We start from the raw sequence: 12922 nt of genomic DNA on the forward strand, positions 1-12922 counted from the left end.
CAGTCTAGTGAAATTGAGGCAGCTATTAACGTTGGTTGCCAATGTAGTGTCTTTGATAATCTAAAATCAACATAGATTCAGAAAACTTATTTGTATGTACACTTAGCAAGATGATACTCTAGGTCATTACAGTGCTTCAAACAAAATAGTGAAACCACATGATATGGGTCTGACCTTCTGTACCCATATCTTCTCTAGCCTCTAGACATGCTCAGTATCGCTGTGTCTGCTCAGAGGGGACTGCATTATTTCATTGGTAGCTAGGACGAACTGAAATTTAAGCTTGCCTCTTAATTTGGAGATTCCTGTCTGCCCAAAGGATAGTGAGGTGATTGTTTTTAACCTAAAAATACAATCTGTTCTCTGAGTCAGAGTAAACAAAATTTTCTTCCTATCAGAAAATAAGTAGCTTCTGAATCAGCTCTGTTATCTGGTCATAGAGCCTCTTTACAAGAAAATATGTGTAAAAATAGACATCTATATTTGAGTTTATGTCTGTTAGACCTATATGTACTTACTGTCTCAAATGAGAAAAATGGGGAAGTAGGTAAACAGGAGTAATTCCCCAACAAAGTTTTAAAGTCATCGTTTTGTTTTCTGTTATCCTTGTTTTATGTAAACTTTACTCATTTAATTCATTTAAATTTAATTTCTTTTTTGTGTCCTACTTTCTGTCAGGATTTGTGGTGGGCACTGAAGCCATTATTCTCCTCTCTCCCCAGGAAGCTGCTCTAAGATTGAAAAGATAGATGTATAAACAAGTAATTGTAATGTGGTAGGGTACGCCCTACACGAAAGGTGCTCTGTGAGATGCAGGGCCTGGGAGACTGCCTCTGAGTATTGCAGTGCACTGGTTGGGGACTTCTGCCATAAGGCACTTTGGCACCAAGAAAGGAGTGGATTATTCCGTTAGCACAGATGAAGTTTTCAAAGCACAGCTCGTCAGCAAGGGATGGGCTGCACAGCATTGCAGGCTGATGTGAAAAATTAGCATCCATTCATGTTCCTTACAGAAAATCAATGAATTGTTTAGGGAAAAAAACCTGGCCCCTTATTCCAAACTGTGTGTGTGTGTGTGTGTGTGTGTGTATGTGTGTGTGATTAAAATAACTTTAGTCATACTGTGACATTTTAATCTTATTTTTTCCCTCAATATTATATTTTGGGCATTTCCCCATGTCATTAAAATTTTTTCATATTTCAGCTGTATCATAATCTACTTAACTCTTCCTTTTTGTTGCTCTCGTTGGACTTTGATATAGTTTCCAAGTTGAGTTTATTATACCTTGGAATGAACATTTTGTAAAATGAATCTTCACCATATCTCTTGTTATTTCATTAGTTACTAGGTTAAAAGGTATAAAATTGATAAACTGATAAATGTTACCGACAGGGTTTACAGAAAGATTGTACTCCCAGTAGAGGGTATGAGAATTCTCATGGGTTTTCCTGATTGATTTTAGAATAATATCTTTTCTTCATTGTCCTTCTCTGCTAGTAGAGAATATTTGTTAATGAGAGACTTAACTAAACTTTAGGTTAGTAAAGTAATTTCTTTAGAAATCCTTTGCAGAAAAATATTTTGGAAACTTAATATCTTGCCTTTATAATTTGAAAATCTTTGGCATGGAATGAGATTTTAGGAACTTTATATTTAAGAAGACTCTTCTATCAGTATAGTATTAAATTTTTAGAAGAAGTTTTGTTGTTGTTGCACTACATGGTCATTCTATCACTGCATTTTTGTGATTAGCAGATACCTTCTGGCTCGTTAGCAGCGAATGAGGAAAGTAACTAAAACTGTGTTCCCTGATTCTAGTAGACATGCTTAGAAATAGGTTATAAAGGGCTTCCCTGGTGGCACAGTGGTTGAGGGTCCGCCTGCCGATGCAGGGGACACGGGTTCGTGCCCCGGTCTGGGAGGATCCCACGTGCCGCGGAGCGGCTGGGCCCGTGAGCCATGGCCATTGGGCCTGTGCGTCCGGAGCCTGTGCTCCGCGGCGGGAGAGGCCATGACAGTGAGAGGCCCACATACCACAAAAAAAAAAAAAAAAAAGAAATAGGTTATAAATGCTCAGTATAGCTAGTTAGGCTTTGAGCGTAGGGACAAGATGCTTGTGCTAGTATAAATTGTGTTAGGCTGCAAGGGTCTATAGTGATGTAATGCTCAGTTGTTGTTTTGGGTGTGTGCTGAATGTCGTTGGCCACAACTGTACTCTTAAATGTGTATTTAATAGCTTCTTTATTTCTTTCTATTATTTGGTTCTCTTCCTGCCTGTAGGAAGTTTCATATTTATTAAAATATAGGCAAGAAAAAAGCAATTAAGCAGAAATGTTAAAACTCATTAATATAGTGCTGTTACATGGTTTGTTGGGGGAAGTACTTGAATGGCTAAAGTTACATTTAAAAAAAATTTTTTTCATTTTAGATGTGTATTTCATTTAGTCATTCTATTCTATGCTCCTTTACAAAAAAAGAAGGAAAAAAAGGAAAGAAAAAAGGTAAATAAAAGTTTATGTAAAGCAGATTTAAATAGTTTTGGCCATCCAGATATCAGTCACTATTTGTTACAGACCCATTTCTAATATGCTCAGTTGTTCAACAAACTGATAGACTTCTGGGAGTTTTGTTTTTTGATAGGAATTTAGTTTGGAATTGTTGTTTCTGCAAAATCTAAGTTATTTAAGACTTCATTTAAAAAAATGCTTGAGATATACAGCAGATCATTCTTCTGTACAGTTTCTTCTGTGTGGAGTTAAGTCTGCCACATAATGTTGAGTACTTTATTGAAATAAGTACTTAAGTAAGTTTCGTGTGTACTTAGTTTTATTTGCTAATAATAAATGGACTGATGAACATTGTTTAAAAAACAAAATATTGTTTAGAAGTCATTAGTATTAAAAGGCTTAGAAAACATTCTTTTTTCTGAAAAACATAGTCCCAGAAAAGTAAGTTAAAATTTCATTGGAATATATAAGAATCAGACTGAGTTCTTGTACATTTTTGGGTAAAGAGCTGTTTTTTAGATAAAAGATCTCTAGAATTGGAGCTATATGTTTTATGACTATGGGAAAGTCACTTCACTTTTTTGAGCCTCATTTAAAAAAAATGTAAATAGATGCCTGTCAGAGATGTCACAATAGTTCAATACGGCAATACTGATGGAACACATGTGTCACACTCAGTAGACGCTCGCTGGATGCTAGCTGAACTTTTATCCTCATATTTAATTATGGTTAATAATTAGAGAGGTTTGGGTATAGCAATGTATTTTGAAGTGGAAATATTCCCCTTACATAAAGTAGAATGTAGGCTCTCTCTCCTTTAGGAAACAACCCTGCAATGTATAAACCATTTTAAAAAAATGAAAGATTCTTTTTTGTTATCCCCAAGGATAGCACTAGGGAAGTACCCGTGAAACTTTGAGAGTGGGACATTGACAGTCTCTGCACGTGTGAAGGCGGGTGGTCTCCTAACCACGTGCCCCTTTTGTTGGAGAAGGATGATGGGATAGATGATGCGTAGTGGCCGCTTGTGGTGATGGTGCAGGTCAGGTTTCTGAATTAGACGTTTGACACTTAACTATGTTAAGCCACCATCTGTCATTATACTGTAAACATCTATCCTGTACCAGGTAAACACCTTAAAGAAACCATCTAAATGCTACGTAGACATATGTAAATACCATAAAGAAACCATGTGACTACTGTGTAAATACCTTAAGAAACTATGGTGTGAAGGATGTCTTTATAAACAGGAGATGCTCTTAGCCACATTTTTTTTTTTTGTAATAGCACAATAACTGGGGAAAACCCTATTTCCTTTTAGAGGATAATATAATAAATAAAATGTGGTATATTCACAATGAAATTTTATACACCAGTGAACATCAATGAACCACAGCAGAGATTGGCTAGCTGTTCATCAACCCTTTTCCTCCTCTTTCTGGTAAACAGCTAATCACATTCCCAGATTCCCTTACTTTAGTGAATTTTTTTTTTTTTTTTTTTTTTTTTTTTTTTTTTTTTTTGCGGTACGTGGGCCTCTCACTGTTGCGGAGCACAGGCTCCGGACGCGCAGGCTCAGCGGCCATGGCTCACGGGCCCAGCCGCTCCGCGGCATGTGGGATCCTCCCGAACCGGGGCATGAACCCGTGTCCCCTGCATCGGCAGGCAGACTCTCAACCACTGCTCCACCAGGGAAGCCCTGAAATAAGCCTTTATGTATTGGTAACCCCTGTGGTTTTAGAAAAACAGTTAAAAGAGTACTTGCTATGTGTGACGTACTGTTTTAAACACTTTACAAACTTTAACTCATTTAATCTTCGTGAGAAGCTTATGAAGTAGGCACTATTATTACCACCCTCATATGGAAGACGAGTAACCGAGGTCCAAATGCCCAAGGCACACAGCTGGTGATGAATCAAGGACCCAGGCCCAGGGACTCCGGCTCAGAGTCCATGCTCTTCCGCCCTGTGTGTGCCATCTCCCCATGTAATGAAAGAAAAAACATCAAGCCCAGATAGCAGTCATAACTAGAAGAGTTCAGTAATTCAACTATAAAAAAGGAAAAGGACTCACATATTCAAATCATCACCGCAAGAAAGCGTGGCCCTAAAATAAGGCAGAAAAATCTTACTTTAAGCAACTGGTACTACTAATATTATCAGTGGTAAGATTAAAAAAAATAACAAGAACATTTTCAAGTAATCCATAGGAGTAGAGCTTATAAACTTAGGACTATGATGGAGTCAATGTTAGGATCTTTTAGGATGAACATAATACTTTCTTATGCTTTATCGTGAATGATTCCTGGAATATACTAGGAAGCCATCCCCATTCTATTTAAAGTACAAATAATTACAAAAGGTAGCTTAGGGGTTATATAGTTACTGTGTATACAGGGATTGTTTCTTAACTCTCTTGTGTTTGCTTTCATGACAGCCCTGCGTCTTTCACCTCTGGCAAACATTTAGACTTTGTACTTTTTACCTGTGCCACTTTCTTTTTTTAAAGCATTTTTGTTGAAGTGTAATTTACAAACCATAAAAATCACCTGTTGTTAAGTGACATTTCAGTGGCTTGTAGTAAATTTATACAGTGGTGAAACTTTCATTACAATCCACGTTTAGAACATTTCCATTATCCCAAAGGGTTCTGTCATGCCAGTGTGCATTCCCTTCTGTGAGGTTTTTATTACCTTTATTGTTATATGATTAGCATTTTCCCCTACACTTTTGTCCTCTTTGCTTTGTCTTGTTGTTATATCTAGTTTTTATCTTTATTTCGGTTTCTTTAACCTACTCAAGCAGGTGACCTTGTTATGAAGTCTTTTCAGGGAATCAAATGTCAGTTCTTAGTGCACAGGAATGTGACTGCTATGGTTCCAGCCACTTCTTGGCTTCTTGCACGCTGAGGCTGTTGGTACATGAATTGGTGCTCATGGTGGGAAGGTGAGACACGTGTAGAGATAACGTATTAAGGGTCTTCTCAAGTGGAGAAATCTGACTGCTGTGTCCTTCACTGTGTGCCTGCCGTTTGCCCTTGTTATAAAATCCAGCAGATCAAAAGCCTCTGCGGGTAAGGAAGAGAAGGAGGGAGAAAGGCACATATGTGTATTTCTTTTCATCTTCTCTTTTTATGTAGAAAGAATTGTAACCCTTCTTTCCTGTAGGGAAAAGGTAAGGAGACTAAAGAGGATTCAATGTGATGTTCTTGGGAGGCTGAAATAATTGAGACAACGAAGCTTTGTTGCATCAAAAAATCTTAGTTTGCAGGGAACGAAAAAGAAATTGCTTACTCTTCATCCCATTTTCTCCATTTTTGTAAAGAACTCAGTAGAACAAGACAGAACAGGCTCAACACAGAAACTTGAAGCCTGACACCAGGATCCAAGAGCCTTATCTATATGGTTCAAAGGAAAAGGAAAGAAAAGTTGAATATATTTGGGAGCTGTGAGGCCAAGTCATAATAATACATTAGAAATAAATTTAATACATGTAAAGTGTTTATAAAGTAAAATTAGAGTCCTACAGAAAAATAAAATTTAAAAATAATAGTTGTGGCCCGCATGCCACAACTACTGCGCCCACGTGCTCTGGACCCCGCGTGCCACAACTAGAGAGAGAAAACCCAGACGCCACAACTAGAGAGAAGCCTGGGCACTGCAACAAAGAGCCCACGTGCCGCAATTAAAGACACGATGCAGGGCTTCCCTGGTGGCGCAGTGGTTGAGGGTCCGCCTGCCGATGCAGGGGACACGGGTTCGTGCCCCGGTCCGGGAAGATCCCACATGCCGCGGAGTGGCTGGGCCCGTGAGCCATGGTCGCTGGGCCTGCGCGTCCGGAGCCTGTGCTCCACAAGGGGAGAGGCCACAACAGTGAGAGGCCCGCGTACTGCAAAAAAAAAAAAAAAAAAGACCCGATGCAGCCAAAACTAAATTAATTAATTAAATAAATAATCTTTTTAAAAATAAATAAATAAATAAAAGTGAAATACTTAGGTATAAATATGACAAAAAATTTGTCAGACCTGTGCATTATAACTCCAAAACACTGCTGAGAGATTTAAAGAAAATCTAAATAAATGGAGAGATACACCATGTTCATGGTTCAGAAGACTCAGTATTGTTACAATATCAACCTTCCCCAAATTGATCTATAGATTCAATGAAATCCCAATCAAAATCCCAGGAGATTTTTGTGTAGAGTTGATAAGCTGTTTCTAAAATTCACTTTGAAATGAAAAGGACCTAAACAACCAAAACAACTTTGAAAAAGCAGAATAAAATTGGAGGACTTACAAGACTTCATATAAAGCTACAGTAATCAAGACTCTGAGCCACCGATGGAGACTCTGTACATTTGAAACTCATTTATCATAAATGCATTTTAGTTTATTCCCCCTTCTAAAACTTGGAGATTTTAAGGGGGAGGGGGAGTGACACCAAACATCAACATGGCGGACTCAAGCTGAGTCTCAAATAACTGCAAAAGCGATCACATAATCAGGTAGAATTTGTAGCATGAAAGTTGTTATTCTAGGCTTAACTATCCAAGTAGTTTAGCTAAGCTTTAGGCAGTGACTGGATCCTCCTTTTCAGATCCAAATGAGAGAATTATTTTATATATGCACGCAAGTTCGTTCTGTGTGTGTGTGTGTGTGTGTGTGTGTGTGTGTGTGTGTGTGTGTGTGTCTAAGTTTCTCTGCATCCTCGAGGGCATTTGGTATTGTCATTATTTTTTCTCTTAGCCACTGTGAGAGATGTGTTGTGATATCTTGTTGTGGTAATATCTGCATTCCCCTACTGGCCAATGATAAACATCTTTTCCTGTGCTCAGCTGCCATCTCCTTGTATAATTTTAAAGCACAAAAGAATCTAAGCTATGAGCAATATAAGTGAACCTTTTCCTGTTACATATGAGGAAACTGAGGCCTGGATTATTTAAGTGATTTGTCTAAGATTATTGTTGGCTAGTATCAGGGCAAGAATTAAAATCATGGTTAAATTAAAATCATGGTTTCCTGAATCTGAGGCTAGAATATTTCCCCTGTGTCATATTACTTTTCGTCATCTCTTCTACTGTGCAGTCTGCATAGACTTTCCCTCCAATAGGTCTTTGATCTAATCTATTATTATTATTATTATTTTTTTTTTTTTTTTTGCGGTACGCGGGCTTCTCACTGTTGTGGCCTCTCCCATTGCGGAGCACAGGCTCCGGATGCGCAGGCTCAGCGGCCATGGCTCACGGGCCCAGCCACTCCGCGGCATGTGGGATCTTCCCGGACCGGGGCACGAACCCGTGTCCCCTGCATCGGCAGGCAGACCCTCAACCACTGCGCCACCAGGGAAGCCCTGCATCGTGTCTTTAATTGCGGCACGTGGGCTCTTTGTTGCAGTGCCCAGGCTTCTCTCTAGTTGTGGCATCTGGGTTTTCTCTCTCTAGTTGTGGCACGTGGGGTCCAGAGCACATGGGCGCAGTAGTTGTGGCATGCGGGCTTAGTTGCCCTGCGGCATGTGGAATCTTAGTTCCCTGATCAGGGATTGAACCCGCATCCCCTGCATTATAAGGCAGATTTTTTACCACTGGACCACCAGGGAAGTCCTAGTTTTTCACATTTTAAATGGTATATTTTAAACGTCTCAATTTCCAAGTGCCTATTGTCAGTGTGTAGAAATACTGTTCATTTTTATATATTTATAATACTTCCATTCTGTTGGATAGCACTTGGTCACAGCCTCCCCTATTGCAGGTTTGGCTGGGAAATGTTACTATCTAGTGTCTTCCCAAATGGAAAAGAACATGAAATTGATAAAATAGCTAACTAGTAACAACCCAAATATTGACTAATGATGAAAATGTTCAGGATTTAGAAGTCTCTTGAAAAATTGCTTCCAGGAATTTTTTTTTTTTTTTTTTTTGTGGTACGCGGGCCTCTCACTGTTGTGGCCTCTCCCGTTGTGGAGCACAGGCTCTGGACGCTCAGGCTCAGAGGCCATGGCTCATGGGCCCAGCCGCTCCGCAGCATGCAGGATCTTCCTGGACCGGGGCACGAACCCGTGTCCCCTGCATCGGCAGGCGGACTCTCAACCACTGCGCCACCAGGGAAGCCCCAGGAGCATTTTTTAAGTTTAAATACCTTCATGTTAAGCAAATCACTGTGGAAGAATAGATAAGATTCACTAGTGGAGCATAATAAAAAATGTAATGGAATCAAGCATATTCAAGTATTTGTCGTTTGATAAAGGTGACATTTCAAAACTGCTGAGATGAACTTGGAATTGTAATTTCATACAAAATCTTAGCAGCAAGGTAGACATGTTAAGTTTGAGATACCTGTTAGATTGGGGAGATGTCTGGGCTAGAGGTAAAAATTGGGGAAATCACCGAAAGCCAGAGTAGAGGTAGAGAGGTCCATGGGCTGAGTCCTAGGTATTCCTAAATTCAGAAGTGGAGCAGTTGATGAGGTGGCGAAGGAGACTGAGCAGAAGCCCGGCGGTTAGGAGGAAATTCGGTGTGGGAAGTCACGTGGATAAGTTTTTGAGGCAGGAAGTGATCCCCTGCACCAGTTGATAGGTCACAGAAGACGAGGGCTGAGAATTGATCATTCAATTCAGAGATGTAGAAGTCTTTGGGGACCTTGACAAGAGCAGTTTCTGGGAATTAGGGAGGCAACAGCCTGATTTAAGGGGATTTAAGAGACAAATGGGAGAAAAATAATTGGAGATAGCAGCATAGACAACTTTCAAGAGGTTTTCCTGTAAAGATAGGCAGAAAAACAAAGTGGAAGCTGGCGAGGGCTGTGGTCAAGAGAGGATTTGTGTTGTTGTTTTAAGATTAAAGAACTTAGAAAATGTACACACGCACCAATGGGAATGATGTCGTAAAGAGAAAACATGATGTAAAAGAGCGAGGGGAGAATCGCTGGGACCATGTCTTTGTCTAGGAAGAGAGAATAGGATCTAGTACATAAGTGCTGGGGCCTTAGAACAATGGGCAGTGCAGCCATTGTCACAGGAGGGAAACAGGAAAGTGGCACAGTTGCAGGTAGGTGGGGAGATGTGGCCGGCGACTAAGCTCTCACTGTCCTGCTTGTGTGTTTTCGGTGTAATAAAAGCAAGGTCGGGCTTCCCTGGTGGCGCAGTGGTTGAGAGGCCACCTGCCGATGCAGGGGACATGGGTTCGTGCCCCGGTCCGGGAGGATCCCACATGCCGCGGAGCGGCTGGGCCCGTGAGCCATGGCCGCTGGGCCTGCGCGTCCGGAGCCTGTGCTCCGCAACGGGAGAGGCCACAGCGGTGAGAGGCCCGCGTACCACAAAAAAAAAAAAAAAGCAAGGTCATCAGCTCCAAGTGAGGGTCTGGGGAGAAGGGATGAAATGGTCATCTTGGGTGAATGGACTGGAGAGAAATGGACGGACAACACTGAAGGCTCGCTTGAGGTTAGCAGTCATGAACTTAGAGGGAAAGCCTTCGGCTTAATTTTTTTGTTTTTCTCCACCCATGTTTGGCCACGTGCGTGCAGGTCCAGAGTAGGTCATGGTGATTTATCCAGGGTGAGGTCTTCTCAGGTGACTTTGAGGAAGTGAGAGAAAGGCAAAGGAGTGAACTGAAGCTGGTTTAAGAGAGAACGGAGGACGTGGGGCAGTGAGGGGCAGGGATAGGGTCAGTCTCAGATGGAAGAATCGTAAGGGTTGGCCTGTGAGAGGGATGCAGGGTGGGCTCCTTGATCTGAGGTTGCAGAGGGTTTTTACTCATGAGCAGATAAAAGCCAAGAGTTGGAGAGAGATAGCAGAGAACTGGAAAGCCAGGATATTGGAAGGATTATCTATGTGGATACTGAATTTGTGCTCAGAACCCGAAGCCTTAGCTCTAATTTTCTAATATCCTTTGCTGCCGTTGGACTGATAATATGTTTAGTGTTCTTACTCGCAACAGTTTCATGTCTCTTCTTTCATAGTTTCTGTTTCTTAGTCCTTAGTGCTCGGTGAGATTTTCTTTGTGTTGTCTTTCATTCCATCTATTGCATTTAAAATTTTAGCCATTATATTTCTCATTTCCCAGAGTTCTTTCTTGCTTCTGATTAACTTTTCAGAGCATCCCTCTCTAGGAAAAAAATTCAGTTTTTGATAATCCGCATGATTTGTTGTACCACATATAGTTCATGCATCAGAATATGGTTCTTGTTCTCCAGTATGTTCCTTTCTGCACTCAGGTATTATATTTTTACACATAAATTTTTTCCCCAAATGATGAAGTATATTGTGTTACATAGTTAACTTTTAAACGTCTTTTCATTTTAGGTATCAAAAAGTAAAGATGGAAAAGAACAAAGTGAAACTGTATCACCATCCGAAGATGAAACATTCTCCTGGCCAGGTCCCAAAACAGTTATGTTGAAAAGAACATCCCAAGGCTTTGGTTTTACATTAAGGCATTTTATTGTTTATCCCCCAGAGTCGGCAATTCAATTTTCATATAAGGTAAGAGAAGTAATTAAAGTAGAACACAAGGCATTTCCTGTCTCCTTCTTGTCTTCCTCTCATCCTGCCTTCTTTCTGTCTTAAAAGAATTGTGTTATATCTGCATTTTTATTATATTCTTTTCCATCTTTTAGATACTTTTTACCTTCTAGAACAAACACTTTCATCTCCTCTGAAAGGTCATAGTGATTATGAACTCCAAATCCTTGTTATTAGAACTTCTAATTCTAAACTTCACTCTACTTTTTCTAATATGTAGCTGTTTTTCTAATATCTAGAAGGGTGGTGAGTTTTCTAGGCTGAGCATGCAGAGGAAATATAGTTCGTTAAAATATTTGGACAGTTATAAAAAGTTATTAGAATTAGAATGATACTTAACTTTCAGATAAGTAATATGATGGCAAGTCAGAATTTAAAAACACAGCTTCTCACTAGAGTGCATTACACTAATATGCTTCAACGTATAGGAACATGGTCTCATAAGCAGCGGATGGAATCATTATAGTGGCAGCTGACATCCTGAGTACTTGTTCTGTATTCTTTATGAGCATTATATCAGTTTATTATTAACCTCATATAACAGATGTGGAAACTGGTCTGAGTCATATAATGAGTAAGTGGTGGACCTAGGATTTGAACTTGGCCAACATGAATGCCTGATGCTTAACTGTTGTTCAAAAGTGTAATGGAAATAATGACATTCAGAAGACTTGGAAGACGTTGGCCAAGCCACTTAACTTCTTTTGGCTTCTAGATTTCCATTCTAATTCGAGGGGATTGTACTAAAAGATTAGAAAGTCCTTTCTAATTCTAAATATCTATGAATCTTGGGCTGTCTTGTAAAGCATAGTGTCAGATTGCTTCTGGAGGCCACACTTTTTTTTACTATATCTTTCTTAAATATTTCTATCTAGGAAAATGTCTTATAAGCTTTTAAAAGTACTAAAGAGTTTTTAAGGATTATGAATAATTGCTATCTTTAGAATTAAAATTGACCAGTTTAGTGTTCCTGAAATGTATAAAACAGTTGAACTGGATTCCCTAAGAATCTACTTTATCTTTAAATGTCTTAAATAGTATAACTTAGGTATTAGGTCACATGTGAGAGTAGTTGAAAATTTAAGAGTCCCTTGCGTTAATTACATATTAAGACTGAATTTTATTTTTTGTCTTTTGGTTTTGTTTTGAAGAAGAGCTTTGGATCATGATGATATAGATAGTACAGTTTTTATAAGATAATTTTGCTAAACACAAATTTCAAATGCATTATTATTATTGTTATAATATAATCAGAAAATATTTCTAGAAATTTTAGAGGGACAGTGTAGCTGCTAACATAATCTTTGGAGTCAAAAGGGCCTGGGTTTGAGTCCCATCTCTGCCCTTGTTAGCTTTGTGACCTTGGGTTAGTCTCCTAATAGACAGTGATAGCACTTTCCTCACTGTGGCTGTGTTGAGTAAGTGATGTAATACATATAAAACAGTTAGTACAGGAATTGGCAGACAGTAATTGCTCATTAAACCTCAGCTATTAATGCTGTTATTTAACACAGATGTTCTTGCAAATAGGTCTGTCTTGTACCTTTTACATGGAAAATATTTATTGAAATCTTTTCAGTTATAAAAATTTGTTCATTCACTTCAAAGGAGTATATAAAAATTAATATTGTAGAGCTTTCAGAAAATGTGCAGTTAATACAACGTCTTTATTATGTTATGTATCTGGCAACCTTGGCAGTCTCAGAACAGAGCATATAACCAGGAAAAAACTATGTATTTGGGCAGCCAAAATAAAGGTCAAAAATTATATAACAAATTATCAGCCCTTCACTAAATCTTTGTTTTTCTTTCTGCAGTACATTGTAGTTTTTGTATGGTAGAGGCTCAACAAATATTTGAATAAATGTATTTTTATGCTAGTTTTTCAAAGTTGCTTTTCTA

The 12922-nt window shown here is 39.2% G+C and overlaps 1 protein-coding gene across 6 annotated transcripts in view; it reads left to right on the forward strand.

Annotated features, from left to right (window-relative positions):
* Positions 1 to 12922, forward strand: part of ARHGAP21 (Rho GTPase activating protein 21) — a gene marked incomplete at its 5' end in the record, with an annotated part of 128029 nt that overhangs the window by 39531 nt on the left and 75576 nt on the right. For all 6 annotated transcript variants that reach the window (XM_079700623.1, XM_079700624.1, XM_079700625.1 and 3 more), the window contains one exon: positions 10802 to 10981. In XM_079700623.1, coding sequence (XP_079556749.1) covers positions 10802 to 10981 — 180 coding nt within the window. The remainder of the gene's footprint in view (positions 1 to 10801; positions 10982 to 12922) is intronic.

The sequence above is a fragment of the Hyperoodon ampullatus genome (assembly GCF_949752795.1).
Source record: "Hyperoodon ampullatus genome assembly, chromosome: 3".
In the NCBI taxonomy this organism is placed as follows: domain Eukaryota; kingdom Metazoa; phylum Chordata; class Mammalia; order Artiodactyla; family Ziphiidae; genus Hyperoodon; species Hyperoodon ampullatus.